The 25,329-nt window shown below is 30.9% G+C and overlaps 4 protein-coding genes across 5 annotated transcripts; 1 reads left to right on the top strand and 3 right to left on the bottom strand.

Annotated features, from left to right (window-relative positions):
* Positions 1 to 768: 768 nt before the first annotated feature.
* Positions 769 to 4,408, bottom strand: LOC113863179 (probable WRKY transcription factor 72). Its single transcript, XM_027496651.1, has 4 exons — positions 4,310 to 4,408; positions 3,166 to 3,687; positions 2,724 to 2,837; positions 769 to 2,237 (listed from the first exon to the last, which is right to left on the bottom strand). The coding sequence occupies exons 1-4, from the start codon at positions 4,406 to 4,408 to the stop codon at positions 1,365 to 1,367; spliced, it is 1,608 nt and encodes a 535-aa protein (XP_027352452.1). The 3' UTR covers positions 769 to 1,364.
* Positions 4,409 to 8,414: 4,006 nt separating this feature from the next.
* Positions 8,415 to 12,870, bottom strand: LOC113863544 (plant cysteine oxidase 2-like). Its single transcript, XM_027497172.1, has 5 exons — positions 12,175 to 12,870; positions 10,711 to 10,829; positions 10,445 to 10,607; positions 9,509 to 9,727; positions 8,415 to 9,081 (listed from the first exon to the last, which is right to left on the bottom strand). The coding sequence occupies exons 1-5, from the start codon at positions 12,395 to 12,397 to the stop codon at positions 8,957 to 8,959; spliced, it is 849 nt and encodes a 282-aa protein (XP_027352973.1). The 5' UTR covers positions 12,398 to 12,870; the 3' UTR covers positions 8,415 to 8,956.
* Positions 12,871 to 15,388: 2,518 nt separating this feature from the next.
* On the bottom strand, positions 15,389 to 19,341 carry LOC113862526 (KHG/KDPG aldolase-like). Its single transcript, XM_027495607.1, has 9 exons — positions 19,148 to 19,341; positions 18,566 to 18,620; positions 18,161 to 18,196; positions 18,037 to 18,081; positions 17,215 to 17,298; positions 16,902 to 16,967; positions 16,730 to 16,768; positions 16,550 to 16,649; positions 15,389 to 15,543 (listed from the first exon to the last, which is right to left on the bottom strand). The coding sequence occupies exons 1-9, from the start codon at positions 19,339 to 19,341 to the stop codon at positions 15,389 to 15,391; spliced, it is 774 nt and encodes a 257-aa protein (XP_027351408.1).
* A 1,742-nt stretch (positions 19,342 to 21,083) lies between these two features.
* LOC113861585 (V-type proton ATPase subunit d2) lies at positions 21,084 to 24,954 on the top strand. Of its 2 annotated transcripts, none has more exons than XM_027494505.1 (10): positions 21,084 to 21,426; positions 21,927 to 22,047; positions 22,412 to 22,519; positions 22,610 to 22,712; positions 23,054 to 23,134; positions 23,236 to 23,321; positions 23,408 to 23,467; positions 23,574 to 23,622; positions 24,180 to 24,314; positions 24,524 to 24,954. In XM_027494505.1, the coding sequence occupies exons 1-10, from the start codon at positions 21,246 to 21,248 to the stop codon at positions 24,653 to 24,655; spliced, it is 1,056 nt and encodes a 351-aa protein (XP_027350306.1). In that variant the 5' UTR covers positions 21,084 to 21,245; the 3' UTR covers positions 24,656 to 24,954. The 2 variants fall into 2 exon arrangements, with proteins under 2 accessions (XP_027350306.1, XP_027350307.1); XM_027494506.1 differs by having other exon boundaries at positions 21,136 to 21,426; positions 23,260 to 23,321; positions 24,524 to 24,930.
* The last annotated feature ends 375 nt before the right edge of the window (positions 24,955 to 25,329 follow it).

Here is a 25,329-nt window from a genome sequence, read left to right as displayed (position 1 = left end):
TAATCTCTTAACTTTTGAAGATTTTAATTTGGTTCTCTAACTTCTAAAAAATTTAAATAAATCAATTTTTCATTAAAAATGTTAAATATCATTGTTCATCTTCTTCTCCTCACTTTTTATTTGTCTTTTTTTTATCTCTATTTTTCTTTCTTTGCTGTTGTCACCACAAAAAATTTTATCACGAACTGCTTACCTCCTATTTAGTCACTAGAATGACTCATTAAAAAATGTTTCAAATTGGAATATGCTTCATTGCACCTTTGCCCTAATTAAGTTTAATTAACATGATGCCCATTTTTTTCAACAACGTTGTCATTATCTTTTGTTTGTTTTTTTGAAAATCTCACCAGGAGGAAGAAGAAAAGGAGTAAGAAAAGCAAAAAGAGAGAGAGGAAGAAGTGGAAAAAAGAAAAAAAGTTGCAAATCTAAGAAAGAAGATAAATAGTGCACATACAAAAAAAAAAAACACAAAATTTAATAGAATTAATGGTTTTTAACAAAATGAGACTTAATTGAAACACTTTTAAAAATGATTTTGTCACATTATAAACCTCCCATGCATTGTATCAAGCATATAGTTTCCTTCTCTCAAAATATAATTAGGATCACAATAAATCTTTTTTTTTTCCTAACATATACAAGTTTCTAACATGAATTATTCTAAAAAATACAACTTAGAGAACATTATTCTACATTTACATTAAAATTATTTCTAATGGTAAAAGACTCAATTTCATATTAACATTGAATGTCATCTAACATATTTAAAATAATTGCTGAATTCACCTTTCATGATATAGACATGTTATTGAACAAAAAAAATACATAACAATTTTTTTAATGACCACAAAACGATATAAAAGCTTATAAGTAGATAATATTAACTTATATAAAGGGATGCATGCATTGCCAACTGCACTTGTAGTAATTTCTGTAATTGGTTGTCTATTGAGTCTGAGCAGTTGCTCGAGTGTTAGAAAAATGACATGGAATAACTAGATTGTAGAGGGTGAGAACATTGATTTCTAGCTGTACTTCATCTTGTTCTAACTATAATCTTTTGTTTAAGGGTCCTAGTTTGACATGAAATAACAGGACCATTGAACCTAGCTAGGCCGCGAGGGGGGAGAGGATTCTCTCCATTTATTGGATGAATGCAATATGATAGAGAAAGATAAGTGCATTTAGTAGGTAACAAAGAGGAGCTTTTTGGACACGCCACAAAATGCACATGTCTTTCTCTCTTCTACTATATTCATCCAGTATTAGAGGAGTTTTTTCCAGCTATGACAAAGAGAAAGAGAAAGAGAAAAATAATGATACGTGTCTTTATTTCTGTAGCATAATGGCTGAACTGATTTGTGCTACTTTTTGGAGAGAGAAAATGGCAATGGTGGTTGGAGAAAAATGAAATTTCCTGCCTCAGAACTTGAAGAAGACAACCTTTTGAAGTAATCAGTCAAACACCCTTTTCCATTCTGGTTCAAGGGATTGAGAGAACCCAATTGCAGATTCTCCCCCAATTTTAAGTTCAAACCTGAACCTAAAACCTTCTCTAATCCTTCTTGGTTTCCACTGTTTGATCCTTGTCCCACAATTGATGAAACTGCAGCAGTTATCACTGAGCGAAGACTTGGGTCTGTGTTGATTGCTTGGGCTATTGTTTCTGCCAAAGCTTCCTTGGAAGGAGTTTGGTTTGTTATGCATTGTTGAAAAAAGTGTTCCTGGAAATGGTTTCCTTGGATAACTTGCCTTGTGTGGATTTTGTCAGTTGGTGTAGTGGTAGTGCCATTATTAGGGAACCCTTTACCCCAATTGGATGGTATGAAGTTAGGCTCTGAGGAACAAAAGTTGAGACTAGTTGGTGAAAATAATCTTGGGTTTGAAATTGAAGGTAAGTGATGAGCATGAGTTAATGAGGAGGATGAAGTAAGATCTAGAGTGATTGTTGGGAACAAGTGTGATGAGGCATGGTTTGGTGGATAGAAGACTTGTTTGGCTCTTGATTCACCAAAATGCTGACTAAAATTTAGACCATTGAATTGTGTAGTAGGGGCATTTCCAAAAGAGGCAAAACTTTGACATGTAGGGTGAGATGTTGAAGAACCTGACAACAACATGGAAGCAGCAGCAGAAGTTGTGGAAGCCATGGCTGTGGCTGAAACTGGAAGTGGGTGGTTGTGTGTTCCTTCATATGTGGTGATTAAGATGGACAAGTCCTCAGCACATCTTTGCACCTGAAATCATTCATGCATTAAATTTGGGTTATTCTTATTCAATATGTAGGAAACAACTTCAAATACAAAACAACTATATTAGTATGAGAAATATTTTGTGTATCATTTTTTGGAGATAAATTTAATAATATGATTGGATGAAATAAAAAATAAGTTGAAAGAAAATAATTAAAATAGAAAATGATAAGAAAGAAATATATGAAAAGATGTGTTTGAATTAATATAGAAGAAAATAAGGGAGAAAGAGGTGAGAGATTTTTCTTTACTTGTTTGGATGAATAAAAAAGAGAATAAAAAATAGTAGTTTATATTTAAAATATTTTTATAAAAAAATAAAAAATTTGTTTAAAAAATTAATATAATATTTTCTCTTAATTATGTACTTTTTTATATGTCTAAATATAAAATTAGAAATAATTTTATATAATATTAATTTTTAATAACTTAAATAACAACTATTTTAATACAAGGCTTGTAGTTATATACCCGTTTCCTTACTGGGCATGTTGGTGCAACAGTGCAACGATAATATGCCCTTGGACATGGATTTCCCTTCGATATTTTCTGTCCATATTTCCTCCATTGACACCCATCATTCATCTGTTTGAAAGAATACCACTGGCTATTAGACAAGTAAAAACTACAAAAACAATTAAAATCCCTTGGAATATGAGAATGAATGAAAATATAATTATGGACACGTTTAATTTGAAAAGATGCTTTGAGTCTAATTTTTTACTTTTTAAATAATTAAAAAATGTCACTTTATTTAATTTAATGGTATTTATATTTTCAAAAAATTATAAAAGAAATGGGAAAACAAATCATGAAAAATAGAATAAAAATAAGATAATATTTTTATAATTATTCATGAAAACAAAAAAGTTATCTCAAACTAAAAATGTGATAATTCTGCATTGATACTAACCGTGGGAGTATCACACCTAGCTCTCACGGATACCCTGGCTCTCTTGGCAGGCATTTGATCTGAAATGTCATTATTTACATTTATCAATTTTGCTGATTTATCTGTTGACAATGTTCCCTCAGCTTCTGATTCCTTTGGTTCTTCTGAGCTGTTCATGGGACTCAAATCAGACACCATCCCCATGTCCATTGACAACACATGTTTGGCGTCTAATCCAAGAGTAAGGTTGGCTTCCACATCTTTTTCTTTTGGTTTGTTTGAGTTTCCAATTCTCACTTCCTTCTTAGGCTCCTTTGGACTTCTTCCAAGGCAAAGTGACACAAACTCAGGTTCTTCAGTTTCATCATGAGAAGCAGATGAATCATTCACACCCGTTTTTGAAACTTCTTTGTTAAGGATGTCAAAGAAACGAAGTTGAAGGGAGTGGTAGTCCTTTTCTACTCGCTCCAACATCATCTTCAATCTCTCATTTTCTTCCTTCACCTCACCCATCTCAGTTTTAGCATCTTTGAGTTTATCTTCCTATATATATATTTCAAAATAATATGAAGAGCAATAGTTAGCCATTTTATTATTTCATAAATTTAAAATTGGAAGAAAATGTTTTGTTTTATTGTTTACTTAATTAGCCATATTTTTCATGCCAAACTACAGTGTGGTCACTCAATATCCTCTAGTGATGATTGATCATTCGAAACCCAAACTACATGTGCATATTATATATGACCAAAACTGCTTGAGCAACTTGCTTCAATAATTTAATTCAGTGAACATAGAAACCAAATTTCTTATTATAAGTTACATGGGGAAAAAAGAGGTAGAAGTGATCACAGGGGAAGAAAGTATCATATATACATTAGTTGTGCATTACATGAACTACAATCTTTCTATGTTTATTATCTAATTCTCTGTAAACAAAATTTTAATTGAATGATTCATATGATGATAGAAAACAAAGGCAACCTGAGCAACACCAAACTGGGGAAAAAACACTGAATTAAAGTTGGAAATTCGTTTTCCCTTGTTTTATATTTGGCACACAATATATTAAGAAACTAATGAGCATAAGATAAAAGAAAATTAAATTCAGAAACAGTGGTTGCACAAGAAGAAAGAATTGGGAAGGCAAGGGTTTGGCGTGTACCTTTCTAACCTCTTGAGTAATCAAATCATCTTCACTGCAAATGGAAGCAACTCTCTTCTCTTCAATCGCTAAACCACTAGAACTAGACTTTTTTGGCATGGCCTCCATTAATATTTCTCTAGTAGAGCTTCTTCAATCTCACATAACCCCAATATATATAAATGCCACATGTAACTCATACCCTCTTGTAAACCAATCAACTATGTGTTAGACACGGTTTAATTAAATTAATACAGATCCCAGAGCTATCTACCTCTCATTACGCAGCCAGCCCTCAAATGTCAACACCAATTGCTCAGACAATTTTTGGGATTTCTTTTTTATTATTGTTGTATAGTTAAATTAATTATAAATGATCTCCAAATCTAAGTCATAAATGAGGTTGAAAGGGAGAAGAAAGCTGAATTTTGGCTCTCAAATTGTGCATTACTTAATATTGTAGTTGAAACTTGGTACTGATTACTTAGAGGACGTCACGTGGCTATGCAATCAAATTTACCATGGCTGCGAGTGAGCTCCTCTGAATCGTAATTTGTCAATGGTGTAGCCTAATTTCATTGTCAAGTACGCGGTCCAAACGCTGGTTGTAAACTATTGCTCTGCTGTCCACTGCCATTGACCCGCTTTCTATGTATAAATATAATACATTGTCATGCAATGGATAATTAAATTAAATATACTATGGTCTTTTATATCATTTATGAACAAGTTGATTAAAAAATTTATACTGGTTATTGTGTTTTTTCATGCCTGTTTGTAATACATGCAATGTTTATTCTTATGAAAGAAATGTAGTAATAGAAACATGTCTAAGAGTTATTGCATCTAAATTAGATTGATGTCGTGTGTGTGTGTATATATATCTTAAATTACAAAAAAAATTGTGTGCCATCCTAGTTATTTAGAGGAGCATTTACATTCACTTCAATTTTATTTGGTACAATAGCAGTTTTCAATTTCATTGATAGCATAAAAAAAATATGGGTATTTAAGAATAAATTATTATTTATATCTCAAATAAAAAAAAGTTTGGAGTGTAAAAGGGTGTTCTAATGTTAATTGTTATTTTTATACTTAAAAAAATCAAGGCTTTATTATATAAATTATTGAGCATAAAATCACATGCTCATTTAAAGCCTGATCATACAATATTAAGAATAACTAAACTGGGCATTCAAAAGTTGCCAAACAAGGGTCACAGCATGATTGTTGAATTAGAGTATGAGTTTTCGGTCGTTAATTACTGTCACTGTTTCATTTTCAAACTGTAGTTTCCAATCAAACATCGTTGGTCTTTCGGTGGCTTACAAATAAACTACTTATTTACATTAATTTTTTTAAAATAACGTCCATGTTAGGTTAACTCAATGCTTTTAAAATTGTTATAAGCCCCAAAGCGTGTGTCTTGGGATCTGAGTATTACATATTACCCTTTTGTTGATTTAGATACGCTAAAAAATGTCATCCGTCTGAATTTTGGCTGATTTATAACATATTTAAAGAACTTGAATATGACTGTTGAATTATAAAACACATAATGGTGTCAATGTGATGATTAATTAATCCATGGTGTGTATGCATACATTCATACAGATACACATTGGTTAGCCATTAAGTAACTCAAAGAGCTTTAAGGCTTGATTAAATTTAAAATAAAAATAGAAAAACTTATATTCCATTTCCAAATTTATAATTGGCAACAACCAACCATGATTATTAACTTACTAGTGGCTTATGGCATTGGAATTTTTTTTTCTGTCAAATTTCGCACTATGGCAGGGTCACATTTTAACCCCTTAAATATTTCATCAATATATATAGGCATGGCATATTAATTGAGGCGACTCTTGGAACCCTGTAGGTTCATTGGAGGTCAAGTAATATGCACTTATGTATCAACTGTTTTACCGTTTCCATTATGCAGTTTTGAAATTTTATAGAAAGTCATTCAAAACCAACGGTCAAATGGTCAACAATATTACTGGTTGAAGGGTTAGCTAGCATGTAGAGAAATATTCTTTGAACACTTAAATGAACCCTTGTTTTTTAAAACACACACACACATATTAATAAACATATATGTGTACAAATAAACAATTGTGTATAATAATATCTCACATAATATTAATTTTTAGTAGTTTAAATAACGAAATTATATATATCATATGTATTATTGTGGTTTTCTTTTTTTCCAACTAGTCTAAGTATTTGTTGATTGTAGGCTTAATAATCTAACCTAACCCCTCCGTTCCAAGACTTGTGCGGTGCTTCAACTTGATGTTTGAAGAGTTACATGATCATGCAATTAGCTCTTATATAAAATTAATGAAATAATAGTATATGTTTCAAGAGACTTGGAAAGGAAATTTTGTATGGTTGTCGAATTGCGTCACTTTATAGAGACCGAAAGACTTTTCTTGGTAATTAATTGGGTAGCCAGCGACTTTAACGCAAGTTGAGTTTATTTTAAGGCAGTAGGTCAATGGTTTGGATTAGCCTTTGAATTGAATGACTAGCTGAACATGTGAGGTGGGTTCTTTGCATTTCCTCATTAAATATATGTCACCCTTTAATGTGTTTTCCTAATTGCAAATTCCAATGTTTCAAGTTATATAATTTTCATAAATTACTATAATATGATGCTTTATCCCTGCTCTCCAAAAACACCGATATGATCCATATACATATCTAACACGTGGTTTTATGATATTAAACAAAAATTCATCAATTAATACCACTGTCTATTAATTATCAAACAAAATGTTCAATTATACCATTGAACATCCAGATTATTGGGTGATTGATTTATTTTAACCTCAAATTTCAATGAATGTAACTAGGTTACTTTATTAATTCAATTATAAAATTAAAAGCATTCAATAGCTAAATTAATTAAGTTATAATTTAAAACTAATTTATTATTTCAACACTGCCTTATTTTAACGTATAATGTTATTAAAGTTAAATTAAAATTTTAACCCATACATGATCCCCGTTTTTATTTTTTAATCCAAACCTTCAGAAAAATATTTAATTTGCTTTTTATATGTGAAAATATTAACAAACCATTTCCTAGTTTCAATCATCCAATAATCTGGCTAAAGAATTATGTAATTTGGGGCTATAGCGTGTGTTAACTATTTGTGTTAAGTTAAACTTTTGGCCTTTATACGTAATTCTATTGTTATTTAGGTGCCATATGAATATGAGTTTCTAAATTAATTTATATTTACAAAATCATTTTGAGGAAGTACTTACCGTAGTTTTTTACAAAGTTTATCTAGACTTATATAAATAAGTTAAAATTCATAAAAATTATTTTTAGTTTATGTCAAAAAAATTTAGTGAAATTTATCAAAATAAACTCTTTTCAAGAAATTTCATTCTAAAAATTAACAAAAATTATCATTTGACAAAAGTTTGTTGAATATATATTTAAGCAAACCATTTACTTATACACATTCTTAATCTACTATAACCTTTACATCTCATATTTCTAAAGATTGAGCCTAAATTAGTATTGATCAATTCATGTTTAAATTCGAATGGGGATGCATTGGTATCATGTCTCTCAATGTAATAATGAAGTTGTTGAATAGGTGGACCATCCAAATTTAGTATGCTTTGTGATAATTGTCATTTTTATTCCGACATTCTATTTTAAATAAAATCAATTTACTAACAGCCTGTAGTTAAGTTTTCCCTTATTTCAAATTTTTATCCTAATAAAGTTATTTGTTAGGATAAAAATTTGAAATAGAACAAGAGACTAAGAAACTAGTATAAGAAGACATATTTAAAACTAAGAACAATAACAGCACACAAACTTGTTAAAAGGTTAAAAGTCTAAGGTTTAATGATGATAAAATGTGCTTTGTATGGTCAAAGGTTTGATGTTTTAAAGAGGGCCGCCGGCGTAAAGATATAAACACTAACATGTAAGCCCGAATACCAACAATGTATAAAACTCCCAAAAGACAACGTTCCTACCCAAATACCCAAAGCACGTTTGTTGCCATCCAAAAGTGACTCTAAAAAATAAAAAAAGTTCTGATCAACCAAAAAATTAAAATAAAATAACCTAGAAAAGAATAGTAAATCAAAGAAGTAAATCCAAATGTTATTTTATTTCATTTTAGTATTTTAGATATATGTATATTTTAAAAGGTACATTTGTTGTTAACCCACAACAAAACCAGAAATCATAATTAAACCGATTTATTAAACAATTAAACTAGAAATCAAAAGCTAGTGTTTTCACATTATTCAATAACTGGTATGGTTTTTAAAACATGCTACAGTACACTAGCCCAATTCACCAAATGTGACTTTTTTTGGCTTTAAATTAGGTAAATTAAAAGAAATGACTAATCCCTCTACAAGCAGAAGCACCAGTGTTAGATAATCAGCTCAATGCGAAGCACCTTCATTTTGGTATCATTTTCCGGTGCAAGCATCACTCTTGACCTTTCCTGTTTTGGGTATGTACATGATAACTGTAGGCCAAAAAACAGCACCAAGTGCTTCACTCGAGGACAAAAGGGGTGGCATCAAAGGGATAATAGATTGATAGACAATAGTCTACAGTAACATTTGACCTCAGCAACGGACCACAGGAACATGAAGATGTTGGGTGAGGAGACAACATTAGTTCTCCACAATCTTTGGGCCGCTGTACATTTTTACAACTACTTGAAAATTTTCAGGTTTCTCCCTCTCTTGAAGCCACTCATAAGCAGGTCTTTCCTCTTCTGGAATGGATATTCCATCACCTGAAATTTCTAAAAGGTTCAAATTAATCATTCTAGGTAAGAGAAATGAGCCCAAATAGTGCATGTATGCCATTATTTAAAGGGTGTTAAATATTATGGCTTAGTTTAAATAAGTACTAATAAAAAAGAAAATAAAGAGATAAATAAAAAAAATTAAAAGTCAAAATTAACTTTTACACCTTAACTTATGAAAATGATTTGATTCATTTTATTTTCATTTTCATGAGGGGACAAACTTTTTGATATTTGCTAAATGTGATGGTGTAAAATTATAAACTAATTAGTAGATAATATGAAATCCAAAACTCAGTACACCGCTCTGTAACAACCTTATCTTTATCTGGGTTGTTAGAAAAGATAAGGGTGCTGTTAACAAATGCCACAAGAGTACCGCTTAGTATTTGTCAACAGATATTAAACAAAATACCTGAAAATTTGGAAAAAGGGACATTATGGTAGTATGTGCAGTGCCTGCCATCAGGATCAGAGTACGGAGGACCAAGCACATCGAGAACTGCACAAGCTGTCACTGCGGTGAAGCAATGCATGTTACCCCCCTCAGTAGGATAAAGGATGGAGGGGTCACAAGGAGCCTTGAAATCAGCATCAACCTTAACCTTAGCTAACTGCATTTCAGGAGTCTGGGCTGCCATAGTTGGAACATGCCAATTATTTTTACTATATTATCAAGCATCTTAAACATAGATTCAATAAATACATATGCTCTTTAATAATATCCATCTTCCTTAAAAGCAATATGAGGATGGAAGAGAAATTGACAATATGAGGATGGAAGAGAAATTGACAATATGAGGATGGAAGATAAATTGATCTTAACCCAGGAAACTATCATCATTGTATAATGACTTAAAAATGAAACCACATGCTATATTTATCTTCTAAGTGATCAAACAAAAGCAGTCTCATGTTTGGGAGTTCTCTTGGGATTAACTCAATTGTATTGCTACTACATTAGTTTCATTTAAGATAATCTTCTGAGAAACATAAGTTAATTTTTATTTATAAGAAAATTTGAATTCATCTTACCTCCTTATTTTTTCACCTGTTCATGCTCTAGAAAAGAAGATCATCATTAAAACATTTAACGAAGGTAAAAATAGAGAGCGGGAACAAGAAAAGGAAACAGGTAATTTTTTAATTTTATGTATTAAGCTATTTTAATATGTGTCTTTGTACTGGATCACCAACATGAAGAAAAAGGGGAAACCTCCAAGCATGACAAAATATTATATTCTTCATTTTATCATATACAAATACAAGGGGTCTCACTGTACGAAAACACATAAATAAGGCACAGTGAATAGTAGGACAGAGAAAATATATAAAACAAGAAAATACTCACTTTGTGATGGTTTGATAACAGTAGGCATGTCAGGAGGCAAGTCAACAACCCAATCATAAGATTTGATGTGCATAGTTCCAAAAAGAAGCTTACTGAACACCGTCATTCCAGGGTGATTGTGAAGAGGAATAACTCCAGAAGGTGGCAAGCAAAATATTCCCATCTAAATTACATAAACAAAAAGTAAAAATATATATATATAAGAAATAGAAATTGCAATTACACACCAACACTCGTCATCATTTTAAGTCAGCTTAATCAATTACCGAGAATTTTTCACACTCATAAATGTGCAGGTATGTGATTTTTGGAGTTCTTCGAGGATTGTTTGTACTGAAATATGGCATTTCAGGCTTCAAGCCAATGTCTTCTGGTTTTATTGCACCTGCACAAGGACATGCCATATAAAATTAAAACCATTTTTCTAAGACATAGTTAGATAGTCCAATACAACGTTAAAAATGTAAAAATAAAAATATTTCTTATCCCAAAATTGTATATTTAATATATTTTTATAGTAATTTAAAATATATTTATTACTTCTTTCCCTACATCCTGCGTACACATTAAAAAATAAATGAAAAACGGAATTAACCAGAGGAAAATTAATTCTTGGCACATTCACTAGCAACAAAAGTGGTCAATGTCAACGAAGAATTACCCAAAACAAAAAAGGAAAAGAAAAGAAAAACCTCAATAGCTGTATCCAGTATCAGAGAGTGTCACGTCATCTTTGACATCCATGGACTAAACTCGCATTAAATAACGTGTTTTTTGTCCTTCACACATACCAAATTATTCCTTTATTTTTTGACAATCACCACCATCAAATTTATTTACCATATCCTTTATTCTTCTTAGCATTGATCATTATTTCCTTTCTATAAACCAGCTATACATGGCCCATCATCACGACAAGATATTTATATTAGGGGCATAATGCTTCCAAATCAAGACGTCCAATGAAAATGCAACACGAGGAGAGGAGAGAGAAGCACCGGTGTTTCACTTATTAGACAGTACTTGATTGACAATGATTAAATTGAGAAGTCTGTATTTATGTCTCGTTCATTTTAGAAAGTGGACTTGAAAAGATTTGACATCATATAGTAAGCGCAAAACGGTAATGTAAATAAATTTCTTGGGGAACATCTAGAACATGATAACAGGCACCTGACCAAAAAAATAAAAATAGCAATTGTGTAAATACACGCATGCATAAAAAACACAACATATCACAACCCAAGAAAGCACACAAAAATAGTACATATGAAAGAGCGCACACCCCACCATCCAAAAAACAATCTAAACAACATCTGCAGTGTAACGGATAACATCATGAGTTGGTACAAGCGGTTAGCTTAAGCAATTGTCTTGGGTCTTATTAACTTGCATCCTGAAGTTGAGTTAAGGAACATTTAATGCAATGATATTAAATGCTTTAAATTATTAAAAATATTTGAATAATTTTATATCTTTTTTTATTGAAACCAGTGCATAAGAAACTCATCGGCATTCTCCATTCAATTATAGAAATGGGAGACAAAAGCAAAGCAGGTATCCAAACAAAGTGATCAAGCGTCCCTATTAAAAACAACAAGAAATTCAATCAAATTCACATGTAGCTCAGCAGAACTAATCAGGGTATTTAAAATTATCCAAGAGAAACACTAACAAAAAAAACAAAAACTGAAACAAGAGAACATCCACGTGCGTAAGCGTAATTGTACCTAAAACAGAGCGAAGCATTTCAATGTGTTGAGGGGAAGGGATAAGCCCAGGGCCAGTAGAGGCAAACACTTGATTGCAAGTTTGAAACAGTCTCGGGCCAGGTGACATCTTCCTCTGACGATATCGCCGATTCTTCCTAGATTTGTTGTTTGTGTTCGTCTCTTCAGACAATTCACGAAACCCCCTCCCTTTCCTATCAGCCAAGTTCCTCCCAATCCCCATTTAAGCAATCCACCCTTAACAAACCCAGAAAATGAACACTATTGGAATGCAGAACACTCACACCCCAGAAGAAAAAGGGAGAACTTTCCAAGACAAACGGTTCTAATATGAGGAGACAATGGAATTATGGCAAACGGGTATGGAAGAGAAGTGTGAAAAATGCAGGAAAGAGGAACCCCCAGAGGACGCAGAACAGAGGAAAACAGGGGAAGGTTTATAAAGGGGGATAATAAATAATAATGAGATTCTAAGAGGGTTTAACAATTAACACGGGTAGAAGGGAGAAATGGAGAGCGTAAAAGAGTGAAAACAAGCATTGGCACAAAGTGAGAGAAAAGAATGAAATGATATTGATGTTGTGTTTGTATTGACGTGCTGATATAGAAGAGGCAGAGGAATGAATGCAAAGGAAAGAGAGAGAGAGAGAGAGAGAGAGAGAGTGGTTTGGGGAAGCAAAACTGAAAACCAGGGGCCAATGCTAAAGCATTCCAGTGGGCTATTCAAACAGCGGATTTTAATGTTCATCTGCTATCCTATAATCCACTTCACATCCTGCCACCACTCTTTTTTACTCTCTTTCCCCCTTATTTATGCCTCCTTTTGCTTTTACTCATCATGTCTAACTTCTGTCTAAAAATATATGATACAAAATTCTACATAATATTTTTATTAAATTTTATTGATTATATTAAATATTATACATTTAATTTAAATATTAAATTAAATATTTGGAGTTGAATTTTAAGTAATAAAAATAGTAAAATTAAAAAATGTTTATCATATTTTTATAATTTTATTGTAATTAATGTGTTACTTTAATAAAATTTTATTATTTTTAACTGCTTAAATTTAAAATTTTGAAAATTTATTATTTTTTTATTATGTATATTGAAATACGTGTTAATAAATGTCATTATTTATTATATAGTATTTAAGAAGATTATATGCTTGGAACAAATGTGCTTTAAATGCAAAATAAGTTAGGTTTGACTATTTGAGATGTGTAATCCGCATCTAGCATTTATTTTAAAACTCCAACTTCCTTTTGTAATTTAAAACAAGTATTCTATGTACAAAAAAAGTGTTCCCAGAATACTTGTTAAAAAGTACTATTTTTAATATATTTTATTATTAATTAAAAATTATTAAAAATTAACAATTACAAAAAATATTAATTTAAAAATAAAAATAAATTTTATCATTTTTTAAAACTAATTATATATGTAATAAAAAAATTTAATAATATTTTTTTTAAAAAAATTTAATTTAATTCTATAATCACAAAATATAAGATGATAAATTTTTTTATAATATAAATATAAGTATTTACGAAAAATATAGAGTTTATATAAAGTAATAAAAAATTAAAATATAAGTATTTATAAAAAAAATAATATAAGTAAAAAGAAAAATTAAATTACAATTTTTATTTTAAAAAATTAGAATAAAAAAAGTAAACTAGTTGTAATAAGAAAAAGTAAAATTTATATAAAGTTTCAACCAATTTAACCCTATACATCTGACTAATTGTAAACAAAATAACCTTCGATACTTTTTAAACAAAATTTTATTCTTCGTTACGGAGCAAAACAATTTTAAGAGGTATGATCATGAACAATTCTTTTTAAATAGTAAAAAATAACAGTCCACAAAAATTATAATTTCATTTTATTTTAAAAATTAGAGTTCCTTTTCCCAAGACTAAAATAAAACAATGCTATACTTTAGTTTCTTTTAATGCACAGCTACAATAATTTTTGTGATGTATATTTTTATTTATTGATTCATTAAACTATATTCTTAAGGTACAAGTCTCTTAATATAAATGAACCTCTTTGCCTTTGTGAGTAATTGCAAACAGTCTCCTAAAAGCATTTTTCTTCTATTCACAACTTATATTATCACTAGCAACTGATTTTGAGCATTGTATATTATTACTTCTAGAACTTTGAAATATAAAACACCATTTTGAATAATCATATTATCAGCTTTAAAACCTTATAATCTTCATTTCAACTTATTAAGTCTCAGAATTGATTGTAAAGGTTCAGAAAGAGCTATCAAAGATGCTGGGTTACAGAAAGAGAAAAATTAACTTTAAGAGACTTATTCACATCAACACATGCATACTAAAAAATGAGTGTGTAATTATTTCAAATAGTGTAACTTTTACGTAGTAATCTCATAAAAGCTTTATATGAAAAAAATTACCAAATGGATGTTATGAATGACGTAAAGCCATTGACTAATCAGCCAAATAAGACAACCATTAGTAATCCCAAAGGAATGTTACAATATATTTTTTGCCAAGTTTTTGCCTTTTATTTTTATATTTGACTCTTTGTAGCTCAGGAGGATTCTCAGTAAATAGCCATATATTATCACTTCTAAATACTAATTAAGAAAAATCAATCTTCAATATATTTGAGTATCATGGTTGTGGACCTGTCCTTTTTTGGCTATAAGTAAAACAATTTCAAGGATTAGAATCGTGTTTAGTTCTTCTGAATCGCAGAGAATTGCGTTTTGTGAGAATATATGTAATAGGAATTTAAGGCAAAGATACAACTCTCATATAACTCCCATCTGCCCTGTATTATTAAATTTTGGAAGTTTAATGAAACAAATACATGTATATGATTTTTAACGTGTATCTAAGAAAATATAATAAATAATAAATTTTTACTAAAAATCATAACATTTAATATTATTAATGCATTAAATTAAATGATATTATATGATTTCTAATAAAAAAAAATTACTATATATAAACTCATTACATTCTCTTGATCATACTTTAGAAAAACTGTTTAGTATAATGTTAAAGATATAGGTAGAGCTATTGGAGTTGAAATCCTTGAGGAGCCCACCCATCATTCTATGTCATCATCCACTTCAGTGTTTATTGTTGATTAATTGCTCTATCAAATTCTAACAAAATGATTCAAAATAAATGCAAAAGCCATTAAATATTTACAAAAATACAAAGCGTCAACTATTCACAGCTTTGTTAGCCAGCAAGGAAGCAGAATGTGCAAGTTCATATATCTTACTGAAATTATGTTGTGCTATAGCGTCTCTATCAAATATCGCATCTGACAAAACAACTGATGATGCTCCTCGTAAAATATATTCCTCAATAGAATCTACAAATGATTAAGATAAAGTCACTCACATTGGATAGTTGGCATTAACTCTGCTAATAAAAATGCATGCTTGTGTCTATTGGACATATATGAACGAGATTAGTACAATGCATATTTATCAAAAGCTGCTATAAGAAGGTTCTACTAAAAAAATGATTTGCAAAAATATTATAGTGTATGTTTTTTTTTTTAAATGTATCAACTTAACAAGAAACTTTAGTTAGTTCTAAAACATATATTGGAAAAAGTAAACAGAAATCCTTGACAAAAACAAATGCTTCTAGAAAATAGTTAAATAAAATCAACATTGTGAATGTGAGAAAAATGACCAAAATCTGCGTAGTATGTTTGTGATCCACTGGCTGTGCCTCTGTTGCTGTTTATTCAAACCATATAAAGAATCTCTGATTCATCACACAATAAATGTAAAATGGAACCATGGTTTGCCTGAGGTGAATTCTGAAAATAATGTTTTAACTTTTCATCATAAGTGCCATGTGGGCGTATACAGCCAAGGGTAGCTAAAATTTCAAGTGGATAGAGAAACTATGCACGCAGTAACATAACAACAACTGTTGTTTCCACCTAGCAGCAACGATATTTACAATGTATAGTAATCTTTGATCTCTACATTGTTAAGTCGCAAGTAACACCATTCATGATAATGCTTGCCGTTTTATGGTATGTGAGCATTTCATTTTTTCAAGTACAGGGAAACTTATTTGTAAAAATATTTGAGGATGAGACATATGAAAAGGTCAGGATTTTCAAGTTGGTAATGAGATTTTAAATATGATAATCCTTATTTTTTTTATATCTAGTACCCAAATTTAATTTATGTTCTGATGCAGTTTATAATGCATCTTGAAGATTATTGTAAAAGGTGGGGATTTTAAATATTTGGTAATAACCATATACCTCTATAAGATTCTTCTATTGAGTTATAGATGGCATCAAGGCTTAAAATTGCTCAATATATAACACAATAGGAAGACTGCAAAGCTACCTATTGTTATTCCCTGAGAAGCAACCATAGAGACATGAGGAAAGGGCTTCTTGAGTGCTGATATGTACTGAAATCCTCCAAGTGCTGAAACTGGATAAACCTATCATCCAAGGTAAAAGGCAAGTGTAAGAATTTCTATTGTGTTTAGTAACAGAGTGTCACACATGGAAGTAGGCGTACCTTTACAATTTTAGCACCTGCATCGCATGCAGACAATATCTGCATTGCATATAATGATCATTAAGGAGAGGTCAAATAAATGCAAGAAAAAAATGCAGAGGCTATAACATTAATGGTACAAGAATGGATCATGAGATCTGTAAAAGGCTTGAACCTAAAAGTTGACTCTTACTTCAGTTGGAGTCATTGTACCAGGAATATATAAAATTTCACCACTCTTAACGTAATCCATAATGTCCTGATAACCAAAAGACAAAATTGAAGAAAAGTTTACATTGGTTAGACATTCTATTATGTCCACAAACAAATAGTGACTTCCCAATGACATGTGACAGTCAATAATCTCCAAATCGAAATCAAACAAGAATAATAAATTATAGTTATAGGGGAAAAAAAGAAAAATAATAATAATTAAAAAAAAAAACGTGATTTAGCACAAGCAGATATTACGTGACATCTTCGGGTACATGAATAAAATTGCAAACCTTAACAATTGCAGGACTCATTAGAAATTTGGCTCCGGCATTAATTGCAGTTTTTGCATCCTCAATCCTGAGAACAGTTCCAACCTAAGGGAATATCTGTTCAGTTCAGACAAACATTGACAGAAATGCGATTTCAAGAAAGAGTATTGTAAATGATAGTCTTGATCATCTATATGTTAAAACAAATCATAAGAAGCAGTGGAATTCCTTTACAAGCTAGTAAAATCCTATAATTAAAAAAAAAACTCCCATCTTATAATAATTTGTGCATAATTTCAAGAGATAAATTTTATTACAGCATTCCAGAATCTAGCCAGAGAAAGGTTAGACAGTTTCAGAAAGATTTTGGTGACATTACTTAGACAAAGCATTGAAAACTAGGTTGGTCATTCCTCTTAACTGATGATGGGGCTGTCATGTTGATGTACTTGTCCACATGCATAACAGATCCAACCCAGAACTATTTCAAATGCCTCAACTTCATATTTTTCCCAAAATTTCTATAAGATAGTATATTTTGTTAGAAATAATCCAAAGAATAAATCACTTTTCTTCATTTGACAGCTAAGAAAAATATTCAGAGACAAAAAAGGCAATCCAAGAGTGAGCGTTAGTAGTTCTTCATGATAATCATCATTTATGTTTTACTCAACATGTCCACTAGGTTATACACAGTACAATCTTAAAAACTTAAAGTTTAATGAACTGAAAAAATAAAATGACATTTTCTCCGGATTTGTACGTGATATGCACCCAAGTCCCAACAAAGAACACTGATGCTGTGTGAGAAACCAGATAGAAACTTATATGATGAAAGCATACCCCTAGAGCCATTGTAGGATGCTCCTTCACCAGCTGCTGCAGAACCTACACAGACCAGAAGCATGTGAATTCTAAAGCTAAACTACAAGAAAAGGGAGTAAGTAGAAAAAGTTAGGTGAACAACCTCAAACACACCTGGGGTCGACATCACAATCTCCAACTACATGTAAAGAGAAAACATACAATAAGAAACACACCAATAAAACATATAGTCAACCACATTATATTCCATGCAAATGTATTCATCCTAATTCATTGTTCCACAAACTGCATACCAAGAAAGACCAGTTGTTTCAGCTTATAAATTTCTCAACCTTCCCAAATTTCATATAATGATAAGCAATCTAGATTTGAACTTCAAAGTTTGAAGAAAATACTTCAAGGTAATTCATAAATTCATATTCTTTTGAAGTTTCAATGCTATAAGGTTGAGTAACTTTCTTTCTAAATGGCCCAAAAGCATTTGAACTGATTCACCTGCAAGTATCACTTCAAATAACATAAAATAAAAGATCAAAAGTGAACTCACAACTGAAATGCCACCAGCTATTGCAGCATTTGCAGCTTCCAAGGCCACTTCTGCACTAAATGTAAGTGAAAAATAAAAAGTAAGCCAGAATAAACAGACTGCAATAAAAACAAAATTACTGACTATAGTTGTGACTTGTGAGCATCAAATTAAACTCAGTCATTAAGAGTACATCCATTGAGAAAATTATCTCATCTCAGCAAAAACGGGAAAAAAAAAATTCACATCCTTTACATTCAGTAACATAAACACGCAACAAACACAATTGGATTGACTAACGTGAATCTCCTAATTCAACTCTGTCTATGATGTCTCTTCCTATCCTCACAAGCTTAGACTAGACTAAACATGGTCTTGGACACTGTGTCTCAACTTAATCTATGACAAGTAGTTCATCCCTATCTCACATGTTGCATACAACCAAAATTATAACCATCCAAAGGGATGAAGGTCATTCAGAAAACCAAAAACCAAAATTTATTATAAGAATTAAAAAAAAAATCCACTTTTGGGCATTTTATTTTGTGGGTGTGTTAAAAGAAAGTGAATTGTGAAAAAGAGAAGCAGAGAAGAAAAAGGGACCTGTTAGCTCTGAGGCAAGCTATGATACCAGAATTCTTAATCCGATGAAGGGTTTTGTCAAGTGAGGATGCTGAAAGCTGAGGGGCTCTGCATGAAACACTCACATGCATACGCAGAGAAGAAGAAGAAGAAGACGAAGAAAAAGAAGAAGATGGGCACTGACACAGGGCTAAGGTTGCTGTCGCACTAGCCATTGTAGGTGGTGATTATGCCACTTCAACTTTTGTTTTGTACTCAAAAAACAGAAAGAAAAAACGTGGCATTTAAGCGGGAGATTAATTAATTATTAATTAATGGCTTATCCATTGCGGGATAGATCATAGACCGATGGAATTGAGCAACATCGGAATAACCAAACGGCATTCATGTTTTTAAGAGTAAATAAATAAATAAAGCAAGAGTTCAAAAGATTCTTTACTGACTTCCTTTTATATCTTATTTTTTAAAAAATATTTTTCACATTTACTACGATGAGAAAGAAATAATATTATAGGTTTAAAATGATTTTTTTGTTGTACGGTTTTAAATGGATTTAATATGAATAAAGTTATTAGTTTTATTTATTAATTGGTATGATATATTTTTAAATAAGTAAATAGTATAAAAGAAATAAAAATTTAACCTTCCAATATATTTTTTCTCATTTATTTTATTTATTAATATTTATACTTCAATCTCATGTTATAATTTTGAAGTGAAGTTTGTTATTTATTTTCCTTTTATACAGTTAGATATTTAATAGTTTATTCACTTTATGATACATGTATCATAAACTTTTATATTAATTATATTGATATTGTTTATAATTAGTTATCAAATTAAAAATCATGTCCTTAATAATCTTAATCGACATTCAAACGTTTTAATCAACATTTTGTATGATATGACATTAATAAATTATTATTAAAATAATTCCTAATTAATTAAACTATATTTTTTAAGATTTTAAAAATAAATACCTACACTTTTGTATTTTTTTTTATTATAATTTTTTTTAAAATTGAAATATTCACTAACTTTTTGTAATCTACGTATATTTATAAATGTTCATATAATATAAAAGATATTTTTTAATTCTAAAATAAAAAATTATACTTTTTCCTCATTTATAGTCACACCTAGGAATTATTAATGTAAGAAACATTATACACTTTTTTTTAATGTATGAATAATACGTCCGCAGTTATTTTTAAAAAGGGATACATGTTTCTTACGGTAATAATTCCTCATTTTTTAAAAAGAAAAATATACATTTTTAAATTAGAATTTATCAATTTATAGGACTTGTTTAAAAAATTTATGAAAAATAATTTGTAAATTCTATAAGCTATTTTAATAAATTTATAGGTATAAATTTTCAAAATAAAATTTATTGTTGAATTTATGTCATAAATTATCGTTTTAGATAAATAATGTGTTTTTTTCTGAATTATTAAATACTAGTTTTATTTTTAAATTTCTTTTTTTTCCCTATAATTAAGTTACTTATATTTTTCTATCTAAATTACAAAATATTTTTACAAAAATACGGAATACTTGCTAGTTTGATACTCTAGAAGTAATGAATGATTGAAACTTATATGTATTGATATTAAAAAAAAATGATAAACCCTTTTTATGAACATTTTTTGTGCAAATTATTTCCCTTGGAAGAAGAAAAAAAAAAAAAAACAGCAACGGTAGAATCTTACACCGCTGAAAACAATTCACTTACTGTTAACATGATAGTTTTATATTTGAGTCTATTTTTTATAATTAAAGTAATTATTATAAAAAAATATTAATGGTTTATACTATCAATGATTTAGTGTGTTTTAATTAATTTTTTAGACAAGATAAAAAAAATAAAATCAGAAAAGGAAATACGAAAATGCAATTTTTCACAAATTAATTATTTGACGATAATAAAAATATGGGCTAAAAGTAATAAAATTTGCATTTATTTATTTTTTATGATGATTATTACTGTTGTTGGTGATAACCAGACCCCTTTTCCTCCGCATCATCGTCTCCGTGCAGATTTTTCGTGAAGGAAGTGGTTCTGTTCTCTCTGCCCCTTTCCTTCAACCATTCGAGATCGCATTAGATCGCACCCGAAATGTACGGATTCGAAGCTCTCACCTTCAACATCCACGGCGGTTACCTCGAGGCCATCGTTAGGGGCCACCGCGCGGGCCTTCTCACCACCGCCGATTACAACAATCTCTGCCAATGCGAAACCCTCGACGACATCAAGATGCACCTCTCCGCCACCGAGTATGGTCCTTACCTTCAAAACGGTGCGTTTCCTCTCTCATCGATCCACAATCTCAATTTCTCATTATTATCATTTACTTAATAATTATTTTATTATTAGATTGCTAGGGATTATTATGTTTCCGTTAAGTTTGAGTGTAACATCTCTGGTTTCCTGAAAGTGCCTGCTTGATTATGCTTATACGGAATCGCAATTTTTTTTTCTCGCGTTTGTAGATTTGAAGTGGAAATGCTTAATGGAACATTGATCTAGGTTTTTCATTTGATTTTTAATGCGTGCTATTTCATGATTATATTGTGAATTTCCGTGAGATCTTGTTCCTCAGAGTAACTGTTGTTACACCTGGTTTTGTTCGATTTTCTCTGTTGAATTGAATGAAGGTTTGGAGAATTATTCAATTATCAAGTTAAGAAATTTTGTAGATTCTTTTGCTTCTGTATGAATACAACGGTGTTTACTCGTTGACAAGATATACTTAAAATTATTAGTCTATGTTGACGGATGATGAGTTACGTATTGCAGAACCTTCTCCGTTGCATACCACCACGATTGTGGAGAAGTGTACTCTTAAGCTGGTTGATGATTACAAGAACATGCTATGCCAAGCCACAGAACCCTTGTCAACCTTTTTAGAGTATATCACGTATGTGATCTTGACTTTTCTGATTGGTCTCTTATTGTATTTACTGATTTACTCTGTCAATGTTAGCTTCATATTGACGATATTAATTAGGTTGGGCTAGAAGAGACCAACAATTTAAAGTATATATTTTTAATGCTAAGCTGATTGCTGCTGTAACATCCAATTAGTCTTAGGCACTGTAATTGTAAGCAACTCTTCCTACAAGTGCAGCTTTGCTTCTGTAAAATTGAATCCAAATCAGGGTTGGCTCTGGTGAATGAGTTCTGTGCAGCCCTTTTATTATGATGGGAATTTACTGCTATCCTGAATATACAACAAAAGGAGTAAAGCTGAAACTAATATACTTACTGTTTTCATCCTGTAGATATGGTCACATGATAGACAATGTTGTTTTGATTGTTACTGGAACCTTGCATGAAAGAGATGTTCAAGAACTGCTAGAAAAGTGCCATCCACTTGGCATGTTTGACAGGTATAGTAATTTCTACGCAGTTTTTGATATATTGATTGTAATAACATAAAATTTTAATTTTCCTTTCCTCTTTTTGGGGGTTCTCTGCAGTATTGCTACTCTGGCAGTTGCTCAGAATATGCGGGAGCTTTACAGGCTGGTTCTTGTTGACACTCCTCTGGCTCCATACTTTTCTGAGTGCATTACATCAGAGGTAAATCATCATCTTTCCAGAATTTTATTTTGTATTGTTAGAGGATTTTAGTACTATTGTAGAAAATGGAAATAATCTTTGTGAATCCCCTAATTTAGCTCCAATAGATTGTGATGAAAACATTTCTAAGAAATTTTAATATCAATTATCATGAAATTATTGGCAACTAGTTGTTGGAAAGAATACCTTGATAGTATAGGCATCAATGACTTTGTTGCTTTATTGTTAAATTGTTGTAGTGTTTGTTGGTACTGATTTATTTTTTAAATATTTGCTCATGATACTTGTCTCAAATTGGACTTCGGCTGATTTGATTTTGTTGTTATATTCTGTTTCTCAAGGACTTGGATGATATGAACATTGAAATAATGAGGAACACTCTTTACAAGGCATACCTTGAAGACTTTTACAGATTTTGTCAGGTGAAGGGTCTGAGGCTCTGTTTTGTTCATTAGACATATATACTCTCTTTTCACAAGTTTCCCCCCTGATTTTAATCAATTTTGATGTTATTCCTTTACAGAAACTTGGTGGTGCCACTGCTGAGATAATGTCTGACCTTCTAGCTTTTGAGGCCGATAGAAGGGCTGTGAATATTACCATAAACAGGTATATTGAAACTAAGAAGGCTCGTTTTACCCCTTTTTGTTTATCTGGATACTTGCATAACTGCCCTCCATGGTTTTTGCTTGCAGCATTGGTACTGAACTTACTAGAGATGACCGTAGGAAATTGTACTCTAATTTTGGTTTGCTGTAAGCTTTCAATCCCAAGCTAAATATTTATATTTATTTTTTAAAATAAAAACTATTTATATGGTTGGAATGCTTCTTTTGGTAATGATTGACTTATTTTAAACAGCTACCCATATGGTCATGAGGAACTTGCTGTCTGTGAAGACATTGATCAGGTATGTTTTACATCTCGGCTCTGTGATGTTTAGGTTGTTATAGTGGTGGATATATGGTTTTTTCCTTATTTTAATTTGTACTTTTCTTGGGCCCTGCTAGTAGGTGTCTCTCAGGTGGTTGAATTGTGTTTATTAATAGCCAAGTCTGTGTAATATACTGTCAGTGTTCATATTGTTTGTTTTTACCTAAAGATGTATTGATAATTTGATACTGCTATGATTTTTGTTGTCTTCAGTTTAAAGATTGTTTTATGACTTAAACTGTACAAGTATGTTGGATGATTGTCCCATGAGTCTGACAGATGGTTGCACATGTTTTACTGAAGTATCACTTTTCTAAATTTTCTTTTTATGGATTCCCTTATCTTCAATTATCAAGACATACATGATCTGACTGCTTTTTATTTTATTTGTAGTTTGTGCTTGGTTTTGATTACTAATTTGTCCTTAAATACTTGTTAATCATCACAGCCATTGGAAGTGTCTACTTATTTCATGTTGATTTCTTCTAATAATGTTTTTTGAGCCCTAAATTTCTTATCTGGTTGCTCGTGTAGGTTCGTGCTGTTATGGAAAAATATCCCCCCTATCAATCTATTTTTGCAAAGTTATCATATGGAGAGAGCCAGATGCTTGACAAGGCATTCTATGAGGAGGAGGTGAAAAGGCTTTGCTTGGCGTTCGAGCAACAGGTTTATTTTTACAGTTCTGAGTATCATTATGTAATTTTAACATATACTGAATTAGTTAAATATTTTATTGGTTACCTGATCTTTCTTAGCAAGTGATCAACAAAAGTGGAAGTCATTTTGCCGGAGAGAAATTTATTGGCTTAAATGAAATTGTTGTCTTCTTTCTCTAAGATATGGCTTATTGACTAGTAAGCTGCTCTATTTTGCAGTTTCATTATGCAGTGTTCTTCGCATACATGAGGTTAAGGGAACAGGAGATCAGGAACTTAATGTGGATTTCAGAATGTGTGGCTCAGAATCAGAAGTCCAGAGTTCATGACAGTGTTGTCTTCATATTTTAGTCGGATTGCTCATTATAGTTTGTATGTTCGTTTGGACAAATTGTTTGTATACCTTCTGCATTCTCCATCTGAGTTGTCGATTGATAGACACTAGCAGCCACTGTTCAGAAGATTGTGATAAAAAAATAAGTAATCTTGAGCTGATGAAATCTTCTGTAATATGGAAGGAAGATTTTTATAGTCAAATTGATTAAATTATGTTCAGTTTTAAAGGTGTTAAATTCAATTTGTAAGTTGTGATTTTTGCAATAATATTTATATGGAATAAAATTGCTAGCTGGGTCCACGCTTTGCTGCCTTAATCTCTTTCAGATGTTGTTAGCAAGTCTAATAGAGAGAGTAATGCAAAAGCAATTATAAAACTTCTCCTGACACTAAAATGAGTTGTAGACGATGTCTCCATTTGGCCTTATAATCATATTGTATCAAAACATAATGAGAGTTCATGATGAGGGATCCCAGAAGATTGAGATTGAGATTGAGAGTAAATGAACAAGAACATCGCAATTATGTCTATGTAGTAGACCAACAAAAAAAGAAATGCCTATGGTGGTGTATTCAATGTGAAAATGCTGGTTTTATCAACAGTATCGTGTTTCTACTTGATTGATACTCAATTCATTAACTGTACGTTGATTTTAAGATCTGAAACCATCGCATGAGACAGTAATTGA

Source organism: Abrus precatorius, unplaced genomic scaffold (assembly GCF_003935025.1).
Source record: "Abrus precatorius isolate BTA unplaced genomic scaffold, Abrus_2018 Scaffold3, whole genome shotgun sequence".
In the NCBI taxonomy this organism is placed as follows: domain Eukaryota; kingdom Viridiplantae; phylum Streptophyta; class Magnoliopsida; order Fabales; family Fabaceae; genus Abrus; species Abrus precatorius.
Note: the sequence above shows the minus strand (reverse complement) of the source record. Positions and strands in the feature narration are given on the sequence as shown.

Excerpts from the sequence above, each read along its gene's own strand:
- LOC113862526 (XM_027495607.1), bottom strand. The coding sequence starts at position 19,341 with ATGGCTAGTGCGACAGCAACCTTAGCCCTGTGTCAGTGCCCATCTTCT. Across the intron at positions 18,197-18,565 it reads TAGCTGGTGGCATTTCAGTT|TTGGAGATTGTGATGTCGAC; the intron begins GTGAGTTCACTT and ends CTTTACATGTAG. Across the intron at positions 16,650-16,729 it reads CAGGTGCTAAAATTGTAAAG|GTTTATCCAGTTTCAGCACT; the intron begins GTACGCCTACTT and ends CTTGGATGATAG.
- LOC113863179 (XM_027496651.1), bottom strand. The coding sequence starts at position 4,408 with ATGCCAAAAAAGTCTAGTTCTAGTGGTTTAGCGATTGAAGAGAAGAGA. Across the intron at positions 3,688-4,309 it reads TTACTCAAGAGGTTAGAAAG|GAAGATAAACTCAAAGATGC; the intron begins GTACACGCCAAA and ends ATATATATATAG. Across the intron at positions 2,838-3,165 it reads CTAGGTGTGATACTCCCACG|ATGAATGATGGGTGTCAATG; the intron begins GTTAGTATCAAT and ends TCTTTCAAACAG.
- LOC113863544 (XM_027497172.1), bottom strand. The coding sequence starts at position 12,397 with ATGGGGATTGGGAGGAACTTGGCTGATAGGAAAGGGAGGGGGTTTCGT. Across the intron at positions 10,608-10,710 it reads ATGAGTGTGAAAAATTCTCG|ATGGGAATATTTTGCTTGCC; the intron begins GTAATTGATTAA and ends TATGTAATTTAG. Across the intron at positions 9,082-9,508 it reads CCCTTTTTCCAAATTTTCAG|GTGATGGAATATCCATTCCA; the intron begins GTATTTTGTTTA and ends TAGAAATTTCAG.
- LOC113861585 (XM_027494505.1), top strand. The coding sequence starts at position 21,246 with ATGTACGGATTCGAAGCTCTCACCTTCAACATCCACGGCGGTTACCTC. Across the intron at positions 22,713-23,053 it reads CTGAGTGCATTACATCAGAG|GACTTGGATGATATGAACAT; the intron begins GTAAATCATCAT and ends CTGTTTCTCAAG. Across the intron at positions 23,468-23,573 it reads TACTCTAATTTTGGTTTGCT|CTACCCATATGGTCATGAGG; the intron begins GTAAGCTTTCAA and ends TATTTTAAACAG.